Below are 17500 nucleotides of genomic sequence, written 5' to 3' on the forward strand. Positions count from 1 at the left end.
AATTTCCTTGTTCGATTGTCCACATGCTGCCAAACAATTATACAAACATGAAATCAATCCCAATCCCAATTTCAAATAAATCTATTAACACGTCATGAATACAAAGCAAATGGAAGGGCGAAAAAGACTCGAATGTATAAATCAAAAGTATGCCCCCGTTTTTAACACTCGCTGACGTCCGCAAATCATTTCCAATGACGCATTTCCACCACCCGGTTACGGTAGCTATTCAGATCATTCGCTTTTGTTGCGCCACGGGAGAGCATAATTTCCTCCGGGCGCGTTCAATCCCTTAGCTGCACAACAAGAGTTGATTTCATCGCTTTCTTTCCATTTTTATGTCTTCTGATTCGCTGCTTTCGATTCTGACCACTCGCTGCACGCTGACGTAAAACATGGCAAATGAATTTTCGTTTCATTTCTTTTATTCATGCACATTTCATTCCCCTTTTTTGGGCCTCGGACCGACAGTGCCCCGGGCACTGTACGGGCGTGATCGTACACGCTGAATGTGCGACCAGAATGTTATTTGCAGAATTAATTGGAAGTAGGTCGGTCCGTTGTCACGTCACAATTATCAAACTGATGATAGCGAACGATGGAATTCGCACGGTTGGTTGGTGGTTCTTCCCAACGTGCACTGACCACAGAACAGTTCGCTTTGCGCACTTGAATATTTCACGTGGTCGGTTGACGATTCGCACTGCTCATGTACGAAACAACATGAAAAGAATTTTATTGCAATATCGAACTACAAGCTTTTCCTCGCTCACTGTTGAAGGTACATTTTTTTACTTGCACAGCACAAATCAAAATGAGAATTCTCAATAATGGAACACAAACCGATCTACAGCCGAGAGATGGACACCCATTTTCCATTCGCGACGGTTGTGCATTTTACGATAATGCATTTTGGAGGCTACGGCCTGAGCACGATCACTGACAAAAGACATTCTACCGAGTGTTGATATCGGTGGAAAGAGATTTGCTTGTGATCGGCAAATGTGTGGATCTCCGAGTTTATCGAACGGCTTCAGAGCATCTCACAGAAACGGCAGCAAAGAAATATGCAGTTTGAGATAATCGTTGCTAAACGCTACTTCCAGTGTTGCCCACCAAAATACCGAATTGGGTTTTTATCACGCTCACAACTCACAACGTGAGTCAGGGGCATAAGATACGGTGAGTCAGTGAACGTGCAGATCTAATTGGTTTTGATTCATGATCACGCTTCAACTGAACTCGTATGACCAGTTTCTTTATTTGCATCATAATGTTTTGAACTGGTGTTTGGCTCATAAAACGTCACTTCAATACGCAATCTCTGACGTCATGTTTATCTTATGTTCATCGGAATGCAGTATCATACCACCTAATAGCCAAATCATGCCCAAAAATCCCCGTCCTCCGATACACAAACCATTTATCATCGTTGTTGATCGCATCGCCAAAAGCTTTAGCCTGCAGCAGCTTTTGACAGCCGCAGCAGCGCGCGATCTGCGAATTCTTGAGCTGCGCGGTGTCTTTACGCGCACGCACACAAAGTTTGCGAACTTTGCCGAGTGAACGAGTGATTGTGCGTGATCGCGACGCGACGCGTCGCGATCACACCACCACCACCACCAATATTGGTGCCCCCCTTCCTTCCACTGACTATCACTGATAAGTCGGCGGTGGGTTGGCCGCGTGCGCCTCCATGCGCTACCATGCGCCCTCATCAACCATGCCGCCGTCGCCGCCAAGCCAGGGTTCACGAGCTCCGTTGTTGATAAATACGAAGCTCTCTCTCTCTCTCTTTCTGTCTGTCTTTCTCTTTCTCTCTTTCTCTCTCTTTCTCTCTCTCTCTCTCTCTCTCTCTCTCTCGCTCTCTCTCACTATTGTTTGTCGCTGGTTAAAAACAACATTTGTGGAACGTTAAACGGTTCGCTCACAACATTCATCCAAATGGGTCACCACCAAAGTCGAAAAGCTCCTCTAGCTTGATGGTGCACGTCTCTCTCTCTCTCTCTGTTTGTCGTCATGAGAATCAGAGATAGGGGTCCCGGATGCTGCGAGATGCTGCTGCTGCTGCTGCTGCTGGCAGTTAACCGCGCTGGCCACCATTCATTGCGGTTCATTCCGATTGGCGCCCTCGGCCGATGTGCGTCGCGCGCGTAGCGTTGTTCTCGCCGTGTCTAACGCGCGGTAGACTTTGCACATTGTGACCGCCACCCCGTTACCCGTACCCCCATTGCTACTCCGCCTCTCCGGAAGTCTCCCCGTGTTTGGAGTGAAGTGGTACGTTGGCGTTCCCGTTCCCGTCCCCCCCAAAAGCCTCACGCGGTGGGCGTCGTCAGGTGCCTTTTTCGGGAGTCCCGCAGATCGATCCGCAGCTCAAGCAGCACGCAACTTTCACTTCTACATCTCCGCGACAACGGCAACAGAGTACCGGGAACGGTGACAAAGAGAGAGAGAGAGAGAGAGAGAGTGTTAAAAGTTGAATTCCCCAACAGTAACAGTGCATCTACAACAGTAGTGAAGTTCGTGGCACCCCCCGGGTTGGTGAATTCCAGATGATTAGACTGGTAGACGGCGACCGTATGTGACCGTGGTGTGGGAAACGTTTGGTTTGGAGATTAGACAACAGCCGACACTAGGCGGATTATCGCACGGGGTGGGGGAGGGACAAAAACCCACCGTGACCGTGGTACGTAAATAGCTGGCTCGAGAACGAGCCCCTGTGTGTGTGTGTGTGTGTGTGTGTGTGCCGGCAACTTCGTGGTCTGATAAGTGAAGTAGCAAAACATGTCGCGTAGTAGTATCCAGAACTCGCAGGGGCTCCAACACCGCAGGACCTGAGCACCCCCGAGCGTTTCTATGGCCGTACGGCGGCCACCGCCCAGTCGAGCTGGTGGCTAAATATTGACGCTCGTTTGCACGATTAGCATTGGGGGAGCCGGGAGCAAAATGCCGAGCCGAATCGCAATAGAACGCGATCAGCGCGAACCTTGGCTATAAGAGGGAGACGCGAAACTCTCGGTACATTCGGTAGAACCGAGTGGGCAAAGTGGCTCCGAATGGTGGGGCTCAAGGCGCTGGTCGCGCTGATCACTTCAGTAACGAGCCGGGTCGATGACGGCGCTAGCGGGTGTGTTTAGGGGTTTTGTTTGAAGTTTTAACTCATGTAGCGAGCAACGCACGCTGATAAGAGATGAACGCTGAACACAAGGCAGAGAGAAAGAGATGGAGAGAGAGAGAGCAAGAGACGTGTGTTTCGTTCCTATGGCCTTTATTGATTAAGCGCCCACAACATTCGCCTTCGATCGGCATTAATGGTCCGTACAACGTGTTATCATGAATGTACCGCATAGACACACGGCTACAGCGTTCGAATCCGGCATGGCCGTCTTGGATGGATTCTGTGGTGTTTCGTTTCTCAACCATTCCATGGCTGTCTAGATCTTGGCTTGAGAAGGTCAACCCTTGGCAAAGGTCTAGGCCTTAAGAACCATCTCGACGTCTTGAAAACAACCCACGTCACAAGTGAGCTTCGGCGGCGCATCCACGCACATTTCGAGGAAATTCCCAGACACCAAACGAAACCCACGCGCCCCTGCCAATGGCATCGTTGGGCGTGAGTCAACGGGGCATGAATTATGGGATGTCGTAGGATGAGGATATTCTATTGCGCAGAACTGAAACCCTCTCTCGCAATCTTCTCTAGCATCCTCCACATTCTCCACAACCAAACTACTATTGTGATCAAAGCAAAGTGTTCTACCCTCTTCTGGCGATGCGCTAACCCCCATCAATCCCCCCTCCGCCGGTCTGGTATGCTAAAGAGCAGAGACAACAGCGAACGACAGCGGACAGCACGAATGGGCAATGGCCGTGCATCGACGTCACCGATTTAGCCATTTTCACACTCTGCTGCCAACCAGTTTCCGGCAAAGGATCGATTACAGTTCTCCCGTTTCTTGGCCAACAGCACAACACAACTGAAACGCCACTCTCTCTCTCTCTCCCTTCCCCCTCCAACGATGAGATAAACTGTGCGTCAAATGCGTGCGGCGTGCGGCGAGTGTTTTAAATTTCAAAATATTTTAATCACGGTCCGGACGGTGACGCACGCCGATTCACCGATGACCGACCGACGTCGCGTTGTTGTATTGCATTAGCGTCACCGCGGGCTCCCTTGAGTTGCAGTCTTGAGTTGTCGACGACGATGAAGCGTTTTGTCGATTGTTCTTTTGTGGAACAATCGGAATCGAAATCAAACAAAGTGATGCGAAAAATGGCTCTGTAGTACCGTAGCGTAGTTACTGCTAAGCTACTAAGATTGAAACGCGTGTACCAAGAAGACAGATCAGTTGAAACTGAAGGTGTTGCTGCGTCGAAGAAATAGCGTCAAGTCCGATCCAGGGGTCTCCAACAAGACAGTGAAATGGGTTACCCTTTCGCTTGTCCCGGAGGAGCAGCAGTGAGACACAACAAACGCCATGAAAGCGTCGTCCCCTTTAGCGCGGGTTGTTGTGTGCGCATTGTTGTGGCACCTTTCACTTGGCACCTGGATTGATGGCGGGACCGAGATTTGGTTTTTTTTTCGTTTATTTTCGGCGCCGCAATCGACAGTCGGCAGCGTGTTGCTGCTGTCGCCATTCGCCATCTTGTGTTGTGGCCACTTGTCCGGTGGACGTGCCGTGGTGCCATATCTTACACTCCTCCTCGTCCTCACCCGTTTAATCGATTATACCATTTACGGTGCAATTTCGATGAATTATAATAATGTAAAACTGATTACTGGGAGGGCGCTCAGCCGGAGCGGGCCCACACTGCACTTGTCCACTTGTGGTGCGGCTTCACAACATTGATTACCTTGTTTGGGGTTTAATGTGAACCGGGATGATGGTGGTGTGTGGCCGTCGAAGCCGCCACCGAATGATGCAGACTCATCATCCCGGTAGCAGCCGCCACCGTCTCGTCACGGCCTCAGACCCGCCAGGGGTTTGAACCGGTTCGGTGCGGCCACCAACTTCCAAATACGTCGCCATAAGTACCGCAATAAATTTCCCTTTTGCCGTACCGTTTTCTCCGTCCGGCCAATTTCGATCGAGATGGCCTCCGGCGGAGGCTGTTGTTGACCACGAACCACGCTGGCCACCAATTCCATCGCGTACCGTGCGTACGATATTAGCAGTGGCAGGCACCCTCGCGTAACACTCGCGGCAGCTCGCTTGAGCCGGTTAAGGAAGTGGTTTGCGAAGCGACGGTGCATCTCTCCGGAGACAAATTAACTTCGGAAAACCGTCCGTCCGTCCGTCCGTCGGTCGTCAACCGCCGGTTTCGGTCTTGATTTGGAGTGAGCTGTTGAGCTCTTTCGGGATTGCTCTCCAGTGGGTATCGAGGGTCTTATTCAGCGACATGTTTTGCTACGAAACAGACTTGCGAAGGTGCTCCGTTCCACTACTTTGTGTGTGTGTGTTTGTGTGTGTCCAATGAGTGTATGTGTGACTGATGATGATGGTCCGGTCCGGATGGCGTATTTGCTACCATTATTGCAGTAGCAGCGGAACGACGGAACGAGCGTACAACGTGTACCGTGAGCCAGGGCCGGCCTAAAGGATGCCTATCTGCACGCTACCAACAGTGACCATTTACGAGGATTTCGATAAGCTGAGCGCAAAGGAGGTCTACTTCACGGAGTCGGGCGATAAGGTAACGGTGAAGCTGCTACACTTTCCCAACTTGAGCCCCGAGGAGCAGGAACACCTGAAAAACATGTCCGACAGTGGCGACGATGGCCATCATCCCGAGCCCGGACCGGGTTCCGGTGGTACCGGAGCAGAATCTGGGGTGGCCCGGGGCCGAAAAAAGTCCTTCGCCCGGAAACTATCGAGTGATGCACGCAAGACGGCCGCCTCGCTTGGTAGCCGTCGGAACTCGAAGGAAGCGGCCGATCTGACGACACTATCGAGCAGCGGAGTATCAAGTGCCTCAACCTCACAGCACCAACAGTTGCAGCAGCACCAGCAGCAGCAGCATCAACAACAGCACCACCATCATCATCATTACCATCACCATCACCATCATCATCATCATCAGTATCTGCAGCATCAACAGCAGTTGCAGCAGCAGCAGCAGCATCAGCAACACTACAACCACCATCATCACCATCATGTACAGCAGTCTGGGACGTTGCCAGCGTTACAGCAACGCCATCGTGCCCCAAGCGTAACGCATGCCGCCGATACCGGCACGAGGAACTTCTATCAACACCAGCAACTGCCCATCTTGCACCATCCAGCACAAGATGGCGCGATACCGTGCGGTTCCGGACTGGGCAGCTCTCTGCGGAACCGCGGGATGGGACATGGGCCCACGCACCGATCGCCATCACCACGACCGGCCACATCTAGCCTCTGTCCGGGGTACGAGCAGTACCAGATGTCACTGCTGGAGGTGCCCATGCCACGTGACTATGGCGATGCGTCCAGCGATGATCTGAGCTCCGAATGGGACTCGGACGTACCGGACATGCGTCACGAACCGGGAGCGAAGGTAAGCGGAATGGTGAGACACATGCCAACCACTGTGTCCGTGTTGGTGGATGTGTGTGTGGCCATAGCGGCAAATTCGCTCGCTCGATGCTGAAAAAGCGCTTGAAAGATGATACCGGGACGAGCGCGAGCTCGAAAGGTCGAGGCAAAGCTTGGTGCCGTCGATGTGTTGTATCGTTTGCCGAACTACTTCTGAATTCGATCCGGCCACCAACGGAGACATCAGGACGTTGATTCCTTCGTCGTATTTCGTCCATTTTAGGATGCACAGACAAAGAAACACTTTCACGATAAGCGCGGCCTGATAAGACGATGATGCTTTCCAATGTACGCCGCGAATCATCAACAAAAGTGGAACACTGGTAACAATGGCACTCTCTCGTCACCGTCGCCCGGTTATGCCCGGTGGAACAATGCTCCATCAGCAGCAGTGTGCATGCAGCAGCGAACACATAACGGATGACGAGCGGCTTAATCATACCATCAATCTAAAGCCCACGGCTCCGGTCTGCCATCGCTGGTTCACGGGTTTGCCCGTGTACCGCTGTTGCATGTCGTCTCTCAATTCATTACAATTGAATTAATAGCGTCCTGTGACGCTAGATTTCGTTCTTGAATGGCACAGCGAGCACGGCGTGTTGTCGTTGTGCCGCTGGAGCACGTACTTGGCACGTGCTCCAATGTCAACCGATGTCGCTATCCGATGAGCGTTTTGTGGTGGTTGCCCCAAAAACTATCGATAGTAATGAGTATCGGTCCTCTTCTGAACTTATGCCCTTCAGAAAAATCAGAAGCAATACCGAGATCTCTGTTGTCAACGAAACGTACGATCGTACCTGGGTGTCAAGTGCGTCGCTATGGACGATTATCATTGGCGCAGGACGTATCGAGTCGATTGACATACGGTACGCTATACAAGTTACACAATCAAGTCACTTACGCATGTCGGCAAAGCCATGGCGAAAAGCTGCCCGTAACATGGCGCAAATAGGAACGTTACACCGACGAGTTGACGAGGATAGCTGATTAGAGTTTCGACACACCGACAGCACCGCGGAATGACGTGACCGCACCGCCCAGAGCGCGTAAAGGAATTGTGTTACCTTCTCGAAGGAACTGATCAGCTTTCTATCGGGATACGGCCGCCGATCGAGCCGTTTATTTCGGGTTGACAGCGGGCAGACCTTTAAGCTCTTTCACGCTAAAAACCCGCCGGTGCCGGTGACGTCAATGGCAGTGTCAAGCGATCACTTATCGCGCTGAACCGCATTGACGTTGGTGTTGGTGTCGGGTTCCGTTCTAGATTCGGTTCGATTCGCGATTGATTCGTCAGCTCGGCGTAAGAAGAGGCCCCATTTTCCAATAGCGACACTTTGATGATCGATCGCGGTGGATACAGCTGAATGCGAACATCGATGCGAAATCGCGAGAACCTTTCCTTTGGATTGCAGGAGGGAGGGCTCGCATGATTCTTGGATTCCGTTGTCGTTGACCAGAATGTGCGCAGTGAATTGTGACTCTCTGGGGAATGGAAGAACAGATGCTGCAAAAAAAAAATGAAACTGGAGCAGCTTGCGGTGGCGATCGTCGTCGACTCGTCCTTTGCGGTTTCATTGCCCACGGTTTCGTCGGCGCCGCAGAGCTGATCATCGTAAACAATATCTTATCTCTAGTCTCCACAGCACAAAAACAATGTTCTGATTGTGTAATACTCGATTGATCGGGTTTCCGATGCGCTGGGAAACTAGGCCTACGGCTGTATTTGTGTATTGAATGCTCTCAAACCACACGAACGCTAATTAAGATCATCGCTTGATCGAATCACCACTACCAGCTGGCAGCTTCTACACATGTGTTGCTTAATGAGTCGTAACGGAACAAGCTGCGTTTTAGCTGAGAATTCATTCCGGTGTTCATGCCGTGGATGCGAAACTTAATGTTCCACATTCTAATTGTTATTGTTTTTTTTTCTTCCATTTTTTGCAGCCTTCCGGTTGGCGTAAGCTTCGCAATATCGTTCAGTGGACTCCATTTTTCCAGACCTACAAAAAGCAACGGTATCCTTGGGTTCAGCTAGCCGGCCACCAGGGAAACTTTAAAGCCGGTCCCGATCAGGGCACCGTACTGAAGAAGCTTTGTCCCAAGGAGGAAAAGTGTTTCAAGGTAATAGCCCGCTGGTTTTCTTATATGAGACACGAAACAAACGATCACTTATCGCGCTTCTCAACATATTCCGCCTCTAGGTTCTGATGAAAGACGTTCTTAGGCCGTACGTTCCCGAGTACAAGGGCCAGGTGAACAGCGAAGATGGAGAATGTATCCTTTTTTTTTCAAAGTATTTGTTTTACCTTCAGCAATACTATTTGTCCATCTTATATTGTGTTTAGTACTGGCAGTCATATGTTCGTCAATAGTTTACTTTAAATCAGCTTTCAACAAATTCGGTTCCACAATTATCGTCTAAAGTTTAATTATCCTTTTTGATGTGGCCAACACATTACAGTACTGTAATCATTGATTGGTTCGTTTGCCGAAACCATATAGATTATCGTTATTCATGATTCATATGTTAAAACCAGCTATAAACACAATACCTAGACAAGTCGATTGTTGCTAGCAATGGCTAGCTTCTTTGCAATTTTCCTTAACCACCACAATATACAGCTACATATATACAGCTGCAGGATCTGCTCAGCGACTTCTATCAACCATGCGTAATGGATTGCAAGATAGGCGTCAGGACATACCTGGAGGAGGAACTATCCAAAGCCAAAGAGAAGCCGAAATTACGAAAGGTATTGATTGATTACCTCTCGGCACGTAATGGTTTGCTCAAATATGTTCATCATTTTTAAAATTCATTCGTCAGGATATGTATGAAAAGATGATACAAATAGATCAAAATGCTCCCACCGAAGACGAACACCGAGCGAAGGGCGTCACGAAGCCACGGTATATGGTCTGGCGGGAAACCATTTCCAGTACATCGACGCTTGGGTTTAGAATAGAGGTAAGCAGAAGTCAAATGATCGCCGTGTGAAAATGTTTATAAGTCTTTTGATTTTGAGCATATTTGTATGTGTGTGTGCGTGTGTGTTTTTTGTAACGATCAAGCCGATTTTTATATGATTGTAGTAATCAGGCATAAAGGAATTTTTTATTAAAAATTACGTTCTGCTTGAGACACAAACAATAGTTGATATAAAGTCAGTTTATATTCAAAAAGATTAATAATCATGATCAAGGATTAAATTAAAAATATTCAAACATTTGAGGTCTTTTATGAAATTAGTATAATTTCTTTCAAAAAGAGATTTGAAGAATAATGGAGACAATTTGAGAAAAAACATCAAACTGGAATACTGCATATATATTTCTACTAAAGTATCATACTCACGTTTAATTTATACTCTTTTTCTATGTGGTTTCATCATTTTTATAGGGCATCAAAAAGAGCGACGGAACGAGTTCAAAGGACTTCAAAACGACCAAATCACGCGAACAAATTTGTGAAGCGTTCCGCGAGTTCGCAGAAGATTTTCCACACGCAATGGTACGTTACAACAGAGAACTATCAGTTTTTTCTCGACGATGTTTGATCACCATAATGATCACTTCTTCTAACTTACTTCCCTTGCAGCCCAAGTACATACAGCGACTGAAGGCGATTCGAGCGACACTGGAGTACTCGGAGTTTTTCAAGAGTCATGAAGTGATCGGAAGCTCGCTGCTTTTCGTGCACGATCGTCATAAAGCGAGCGTCTGGTTGATCGATTTTGCTAAAACCGTCGCCCTGCCCGAGACGGTGACGATCTCACATGACAGCAAGTGGAAGGTGGGCAACCACGAAGACGGCTATCTGATCGGTATCAACAACCTGATCGAGATCTTCAGCGAGGTACATGATCAGCAGCTGGTACAGTCGGTTAGTGATCGGATACCGCGGTTATCGCTACCGGATGATAACACCAATGGTGTGAACGAGGTAGATTCTAAACCCCTCGTCGAACAGCAAAGTGTCATCTCTGACAGTATAGCGGGTAGCTGTTCTTCCACCCCTTCCAACCGCTGCAACGAAACAATATCCTGCATGAATAATAACAACTATGACTGCAAAACCGATGATACACCGCTCGTCAACAACAATGTTACGGATCAGAGCTCAGTTCTGCAGGACTGCCTTGGGTCTCGGGCGAACTCGAGCTAATCCACCGTTCATTGTTCGAACAGCGACATAACAAACGACTGATACATCAATCGTGGAGTGAGAAACGTTGATACTACTGCGGAAAATAGCGTGGCGAAGAAGGCAGGCACAGCAGCAGGCATCAAAAGCAATCAATTAGTAGATAGGAACGGATCCTTCGCCACATTGCATGGATACTACCGTTTCCCATTGAGGTACAATGGCCGAACAGAGACGGTTGATTAATTTATGAAAAACAAACTCTACTGTATGGTAAATATGCTGAGAACAATAAGAAGCTAAGTAGATTATGTTGATTTAGAAAAATGTAGTACGGTACATGTTAATACACGCATCTGATGATGATTCACTTTTAAATCAGTTGATTATTCTTATTTAGATGACATATCGGCTCCTTGAGCGTCGAGAAATCAGACCCCGAGCCTATCACTACAGAAAGTCTGTTTTTAAAATCAGACCGTCAACCAAAAGCGTTTAATTGGTAGAATCATGTAGAGAAAGGAGAAAAGATATAAATTACGAACAGTATTCTCTAAAGTAAATACTTTCACTTCACTGCAGGTGAGTATTGTGCAACAGACCATCAGTTGATACACCAGCTAATATAGCAGCACCGTCAGTAGCGAGTTCACAGAGACGGACCTTTACTTTTTCACAATCTATACGTTAGCCTAGGCAAAAAAAGTGATTTCCCGAGAATGTGATGTACGTACACTGATATGTATTTAATTCACCTACATTGCCATTAGCTTCAGATGTTTATCTCAATTACGGTGGTAAGTAATCATACAGATCCATGCCCGACACAGGATTGAACTGGAATTTTTGCACTGCTTTTAATCACAACCATACTCAACATACAAATTAAATGAACATATTAATGGTACTTACGATTAATAGCAATATAACGGCTAACCAATCGAATCCTAACGCAAAAAGCAAAAGTACTATTTCAGTCCAGTTGAAAGAAAATCGGGTGATACAAGCAAGTTGTTTAAAGATTTATCCTTTAATTAGAAATTAATATTAATGATCATCACGCAGTAGGATGTCTGTAAATAAACCATCTTATGAATAAAATGAAGCCTCGGCAACAAATGGTTTGCTGAAAGATTTTTACTAATTCATTCCTTCGCGATCCTTTATTAACCAAATAAATTAACTATTTAATATGTATTTTAAATACAAAAATACCTCAACAAAATAAAATTTTCTTAAATTCAGCTAGTTTGAAATTAGTGCTGTTATTTTCTTAAACGCTGTTCTCTTTGTTTTTTAATTTACTATCTAATTTACTATAACTTGAACGTTCTTGCGGCGGATTTGTATGAAATTTTAAAGTTTGAAAATTCTCAAAGCGAGAATTCTCCCAGTTCTCCCCGTCGTCTGGACGCACTCACAAAGGTTCATACCTAAACTCGAAATATCGCACAGATTAAAAACAAATATTCGATCGAGATATCTTAATATGGAGATAGGTGATCACTTGGCACAAGCTGATAATTTACTAGGAAGATATTAAATTATGCTGAAGAAAGTAGCAGAAAACTTTCAAAAGGACGTCAAATAGGAAATTCTCTGATTTATTGAAGAAACGTTTTGAATATAATAGTCCACGTCGAACAACATACCATCTTAAACCGCATTAGTAAAAAGTTTTTGGGTCTGTTAGAATTCCCAGACACAGTAGGCAACGATCAATTCCGCAGTATCTGCGACAGTATCGATTTATTGAACCGAGCATCAGGACATGCGGGATATCGTTGGAAGTTTTGCGATAAAGCATTATTCTACAAACCAACCAAACTGCTATAGAACTTTTCCAACTATCATGAATATCTTTTGCTAGGTAAATTTAAATTGAAAATCATTGATGAAAATCATTGATTTTAAATTGAAAAAAACGCATAATTATAAATACGTTTGGAAACTTCGCTACAGGAAAAGTTTATTATCAAATAATTTTATTACAGTTAGGTATCACGATAATTTTCCTTCCTTTTGTTTTAAACAATAGCCACCATTTATCCGGCAATTCAAATAGCATAAGCTATTGAATGCTTTGGGTCAGCTGCCGCTGCACACCTTTGATACATTAATTTGCCTGTAAGTCAGGCCAAATACTTGCACCCAATACCTTTAACTCACGACGAACGTTCATCTGAAAAGATAGTTAAGCTCTAAGAAGCTGCTTAAGGAAATTATAGGAACGTAGAGACAATACGGTCGAGCACCGGATAGATAATAAGACTCTATTTACAAGGGCAGATTCGGCACAGAATTGGACGAATTGAATCGATCAATCAAACCCACACTACCTTGCCTCAATCGACACGAGGCAGCCATTCGTTATTCGTAAGATTATTGAAAAATTCACTTCCAAGTCCTCCATTTTCAAAGACGTCCTGAAGCGATAGTTTCTCACTAGATGGGCGATGAGAATTTTCATAGATAACCAGGCATATCGGATGCCAATGCAGTTTCTTGGTCCTCCACTGAAGGGCAGGTAGGCATAGGGATGGCGAGAGGCAACCTTCTCCGGAAGGAAATTGTCCGGATTGAACTCTTCCGGTTTCGGGCCCCATATGTTAGGATCTCGATGCAGATGGTAAATTCCAAGCACAACACTACAACCGGCCGGAATGGTGTGTTTTTCTGTGAAATAACGATGAAATACTTTGACGTGAGAATTGTTTGCGCTACATTGTTGTCCTTTCACCCATCTTACCGTCTAGCTTCACATCTGCCGTACACTCCCTGCCTATCAGCGGACCGACCGGGAATAGTCGCATCGTCTCCTTACAAACCATCTCGGTATAAACGAGATTGTTAGCATCCTCGATGGACACGGGCTTCTCCTTATCCGGACACGTGTTCATCACCTCTTGATACACCATTTCCTGCACCTCCGGATGCATCGCCAGCATGAGCAATAGGTTCGACATTGTCGTTGCGGTTGTATCGTGACCCGCGACTATCATGGTATCGATATGATCTTGGATGTGCTCTTCGGTAAGACTTGGATTGCTTTCAGCCAGATCGTACAGATTATCGACAAAATTTTGCGGTGGTTTCCTCTCCAACGTGTCCTCCGTGGACACGGTTTTCGCTTCCTTCGAATGTTGCTTCAGCTGCCGCATCAGATCGTTGGACATGTTGCGAATCGCGTTGATGCAATTAGTCTCCGTTTTGTAGTCCTTCGTGAGACGGTAGAGAAACAGGGGATAGCGTTCAATCGAGAGCATTCGTTTGAAAACGAGAGAGAAGAACGTATCCAGACTGTGCAGATAATCATCGGCTCCATCGTGTCCTTGGGTGTTCATATCCTTTCCGAATGACGTTCCTGGAGAGCAAAAACACATGGAACCTTCATTATAGCTGCTAGTCTTTTAACCTAATGAACTTCACTATTATCGTTGTTTACGAACCAAAAATCGAGTCAATAGTACATTTGGCGATGTGAAGATGCAGATTCATTTCGCCTTTACCAACGTATTTCCGCAGTTTGTCCACCATGATGAAATCCTTCGCATTGAAAATCTCCACAAAACTGGACAGCATCGATGGGCTGAAGGATCGATTGAGCAGCTTTCGTTCCTGTTTCCAAGCGTGATCTAAAACCCCAAGGCATTCAAAAACTCACATGTATTAACAGTTCGTTACTATTAAGCAGCAACTGGCGGGTACCTGGGGCGGCAAACAAGCCGTTCACGATGGTGAAAAACTTGTACTGGTCCAATTTGTTTAGCAAGTGGGGCGAATTCAGTACCGTTTGGAAATATTCCGGATTGTCCTTGATGCCAACTATCAGTATAGGTCCCATCCACAACCCAATCGGCGATTTATATCTCGGTGCATAACGATCTATTACTTGCAGGATGTTTTCTTTAAGGTGGAGCAAATAAATTGGAGAGAATAATTTTATGTAGTTTAGAACGAAGCCAGCATAGGGCAAAAAATACTTGAACACATGAAAGCGCCCAAGCAATGCGAGATGGATTCAATAAATCACATACTTCTTAAACATAGTCACTTATTGTTAAATGGAACTTCCCATCCCATCACTTATTAATGTTTAAACTAAGAGAGAAAGCAAACTTGTCCTAGAAAATTTTTTATCATACTATCATATTTGATTACAGACACCATTATAAATCAATTTTACAGATTACAGACACCATAAAACATATTTTAGAAAAATTCACTAAATCATTATTAAATCTTCTTATTATCACAATGCAAATCACTACTAGAGCTCGAAAGCAATAGCTAATTAATCATGAGGCTTTATGTTTCCACTTTATGCAACTCCAATACCGATCCAATTCATTCCGAAATATCACTTAATTAAATGTAAGACACGAACGAGTTCGTCAGTTTTGCTCTCTGATCCTTCATAATTCTTTTCCCATTCCTAAGGATGTGAAGCACTAAACGCGGTAAAAAGGGAATAAAGAACTTGCCGCACCTCCACTACGCTTTCCGAATATGTGATGTATGTGACCAATGAATGGCAGTGACCACGGACCATCCATCGTTGCGGCTGCAGCGTAAAATTTGCGCCTTTTCCATCGTAACCCCACAAAGATGGCCAGCGCCAATCCGGCACAGATGTACAGCAGCCACTGTTGCAGCATATTTATGCTTCAAATCGTCACTAGCACTAGCATTGACTAGACACAGAACTCTCGACTACACTGAACCAGGGCACATGGGGTTGATTGGGTTTTGAGCGCTTGTTAGCATGCAGCACCTTATGTAGCTCACGGCGAACTAACCGGTGCGGTCAGCGATGAACCTCAATTTATAGAAGCCTCACGAGACATGCACAGCAGCCCTCCGGTCCCTCGCGATCTTGAGCGTGCATGCTGCGTGCATGTGGGGGCAGCAGCTGTAGCAGTGACTACAACGGTAGGTCTCACCAGCCAGACGATCAGACTAATCTTTCCTTGAAATTGTACTTTCAAATGTTCTTTTACTGCCGCTGCTGTTTTGCCTGTGACCGATGACAGGGCAGGGCTCTGTCGTTAGAGCTCGATAATCAGGCACGTGGTGGTGCAGTTCCCCTCCACACAATCGGCACTGGTCGCCCTTTTCCTGGTGTAAGCTCTCTCGGGTGTAAATTTGTCGAAATCTCTCACGCTGGGTTGAATGGAAGGTGTTCCTGAGACAATCTCCGTTGCTCAATGGAAGAAATTCTCCACAAAATGTCCATCGTTCCTGCGCTCGCATTGTTTTGCATGGCGAATATGCAATCACTTCCTGGCGTAGGATTGGCGGGAATTTAGTAGCAAATCACATATATCGTACTGAACACAAAGGTCTGCTCTATTTTAAAGAAGCAAGATTTTGTAATCAGCATCAGATCGGATTGTAGCGGCCGATTAATTGATTCAGGAAAAGATCATTCCTGTGGAAGGAAAATTATCACATCATGAAAACTGATCGACATTTGATCATAACCCCTAATTAGCTGATTGAAAATTGATAACATAAACATCGTAACAATGCGTTTTTGTACAACGGTGAGAGTACCTATCAATACCCCATTCCAATATTACCAGCACGGAAGTGTTCCTGTATAAAGTTTCAGTATCTGTGGAAAAATATACGAAACCCAATCAACTACAAATGATGCTTAGGTGAAGATGAAAAGATGAATGCATTTAAAAACAAAGAACCTTCATCTTAAACCTGCGTTGACGACCTTCTTTGTGAACCATTTTGAAATTCAAGATTACTCGCCAACAGTTGCAACTTAGTTCAATGCATCGCAATCAGTTAGCCAATTATTGCAGTAACTTTTCACACAAGGCTGTGCTAAAATAACTGCTCGGTATCATTTTAGCGCCGGCATTACTTGGTTTAAGTGCGTTACCAAAGCGAAAACAATTTCACAGCCATAAACCTGAGGCTGCATGCGATGCTTGGTGGAGATGGGATGCATATCTTGCTGCTCATTTTACCGGCTAGGTATCATTGGTCCAGCATCAGCGAGATTCGTGCGCTTTGGTGTTAACATTGTTTGTTTTGCTTGAAATTCCCGCTTTCAGAACGAAATAATAACAGCATACTCTACGACATGTGACTGCAGGAATGCTATTTAGCATCGAACCTGCCCATATAATCCATCAGCAAACGGGCACATTTATGGATGTCATCGGTTTAGCGGCTATAAATCGCATATTCATATCAACACTTTATGATGCGATGTTCAGTGGGAAGCATACACTGTCCAGCACGTGCCGATTGAGTAAACACGAGCGAGCCGGAATGACGCTACGAAATTATCGCTCACATGTGATCCGCAGGAAATGATTCCTTTGGCGCGAAGCAAACGCACGCTATCACCTTACTAAATTCAAGTTTCAATCTATTTACATTTAAATTATGCACATCATCATGATCCAGTTGATGATATTGATAACGGTCCGGGTAAATCCTTTGGAGATGACGAAACTGCAACGAGAGAAGTGAGTAGAATCCAATGATGCAATAGCGACGAACCTTCGGCCGGCCCTTAGCCCTGCCTGGCCAACCACAAAACAAAACGCCACGTTAATTGTCTCCGTACCTCCTCGTGAGGTATCGATCAATAAATTCGCATGAGAGGACAGATTTTACGACATCCAATAAACTGGCTAGCCCACGATTCCTCATAATGCACCGTCACCAAGGCTAAACCCTGCCGGCCTACAAAACCACAGCCCCGAGGGATAGGAGCAATCATTCTGGAACGCGGTCCCCATAGCATCGT

At 46.0% G+C, this 17500-nt stretch overlaps 4 protein-coding genes across 7 annotated transcripts in view; 3 read left to right on the top strand and 1 right to left on the bottom strand.

Moving 5' to 3' along the window:
• Window positions 1-11100, top strand: part of LOC125950687 (inositol-trisphosphate 3-kinase A-like) — a 29547-nt gene extending 18447 nt beyond the window's left edge. For 2 of the 4 annotated variants that reach the window (XM_049678907.1, XM_049678905.1), the window contains 6 exons: window positions 8523-8699; window positions 8780-8852; window positions 9201-9331; window positions 9406-9546; window positions 9979-10089; window positions 10177-11100. In XM_049678907.1, the coding sequence (XP_049534864.1) occupies window positions 8523-8699; window positions 8780-8852; window positions 9201-9331; window positions 9406-9546; window positions 9979-10089; window positions 10177-10743 (1200 nt within the window). In that variant the 3' untranslated portion in view covers window positions 10744-11100. Of the gene's footprint in view, window positions 1-1825; window positions 2687-5540; window positions 6538-8522; window positions 8700-8779; window positions 8853-9200; window positions 9332-9405; window positions 9547-9978; window positions 10090-10176 lie in introns of those variants that run through there. The other 2 variants (XM_049678903.1, XM_049678904.1) reach the window with 2 other exon arrangements.
• LOC125950738 (calmodulin) overlaps window positions 1-17500 on the top strand; it is a 228753-nt gene that overhangs the window by 162170 nt on the left and 49083 nt on the right. The window lies entirely within an intron of this gene.
• Window positions 13004-15403, bottom strand: LOC125950703 (cytochrome P450 4c21-like). The gene is made up of 5 exons (XM_049678934.1): window positions 15212-15403; window positions 14431-14628; window positions 14172-14357; window positions 13472-14086; window positions 13004-13398 (listed from the first exon to the last, which is right to left on the bottom strand). The coding sequence occupies exons 1-5, from the start codon at window positions 15378-15380 to the stop codon at window positions 13058-13060; spliced, it is 1509 nt and encodes a 502-aa protein (XP_049534891.1). The 5' UTR covers window positions 15381-15403; the 3' UTR covers window positions 13004-13057.
• Window positions 17479-17500, top strand: part of LOC125950701 (cytochrome P450 4C1-like) — a 2103-nt gene continuing 2081 nt past the window's right edge. The window contains exon 1 of the mRNA XM_049678931.1: window positions 17479-17500. This exon is cut by the window's right edge and continues 748 nt beyond it. The gene's annotated coding sequence lies outside the window, so the exon portion shown is untranslated.

The sequence above is a fragment of the Anopheles darlingi genome, chromosome 2, assembly GCF_943734745.1.
Source record: "Anopheles darlingi chromosome 2, idAnoDarlMG_H_01, whole genome shotgun sequence".
Classification (NCBI taxonomy): domain Eukaryota; kingdom Metazoa; phylum Arthropoda; class Insecta; order Diptera; family Culicidae; genus Anopheles; species Anopheles darlingi.

Bases quoted from the DNA above. Each gene is read 5' to 3' on its own strand.
- LOC125950703 (XM_049678934.1), bottom strand. From the start codon at position 15,380: ATGCTGCAACAGTGGCTGCTGTACATCTGTGCCGGATTGGCGCTGGCC. The intron at 14,087-14,171 runs GTTCGTAAACAA...TTTGCTCTCCAG, and splicing joins TACTATTGACTCGATTTTTG to GAACGTCATTCGGAAAGGAT. The intron at 13,399-13,471 runs GTAAGATGGGTG...GTTATTTCACAG, and splicing joins GGCAGATGTGAAGCTAGACG to AAAAACACACCATTCCGGCC.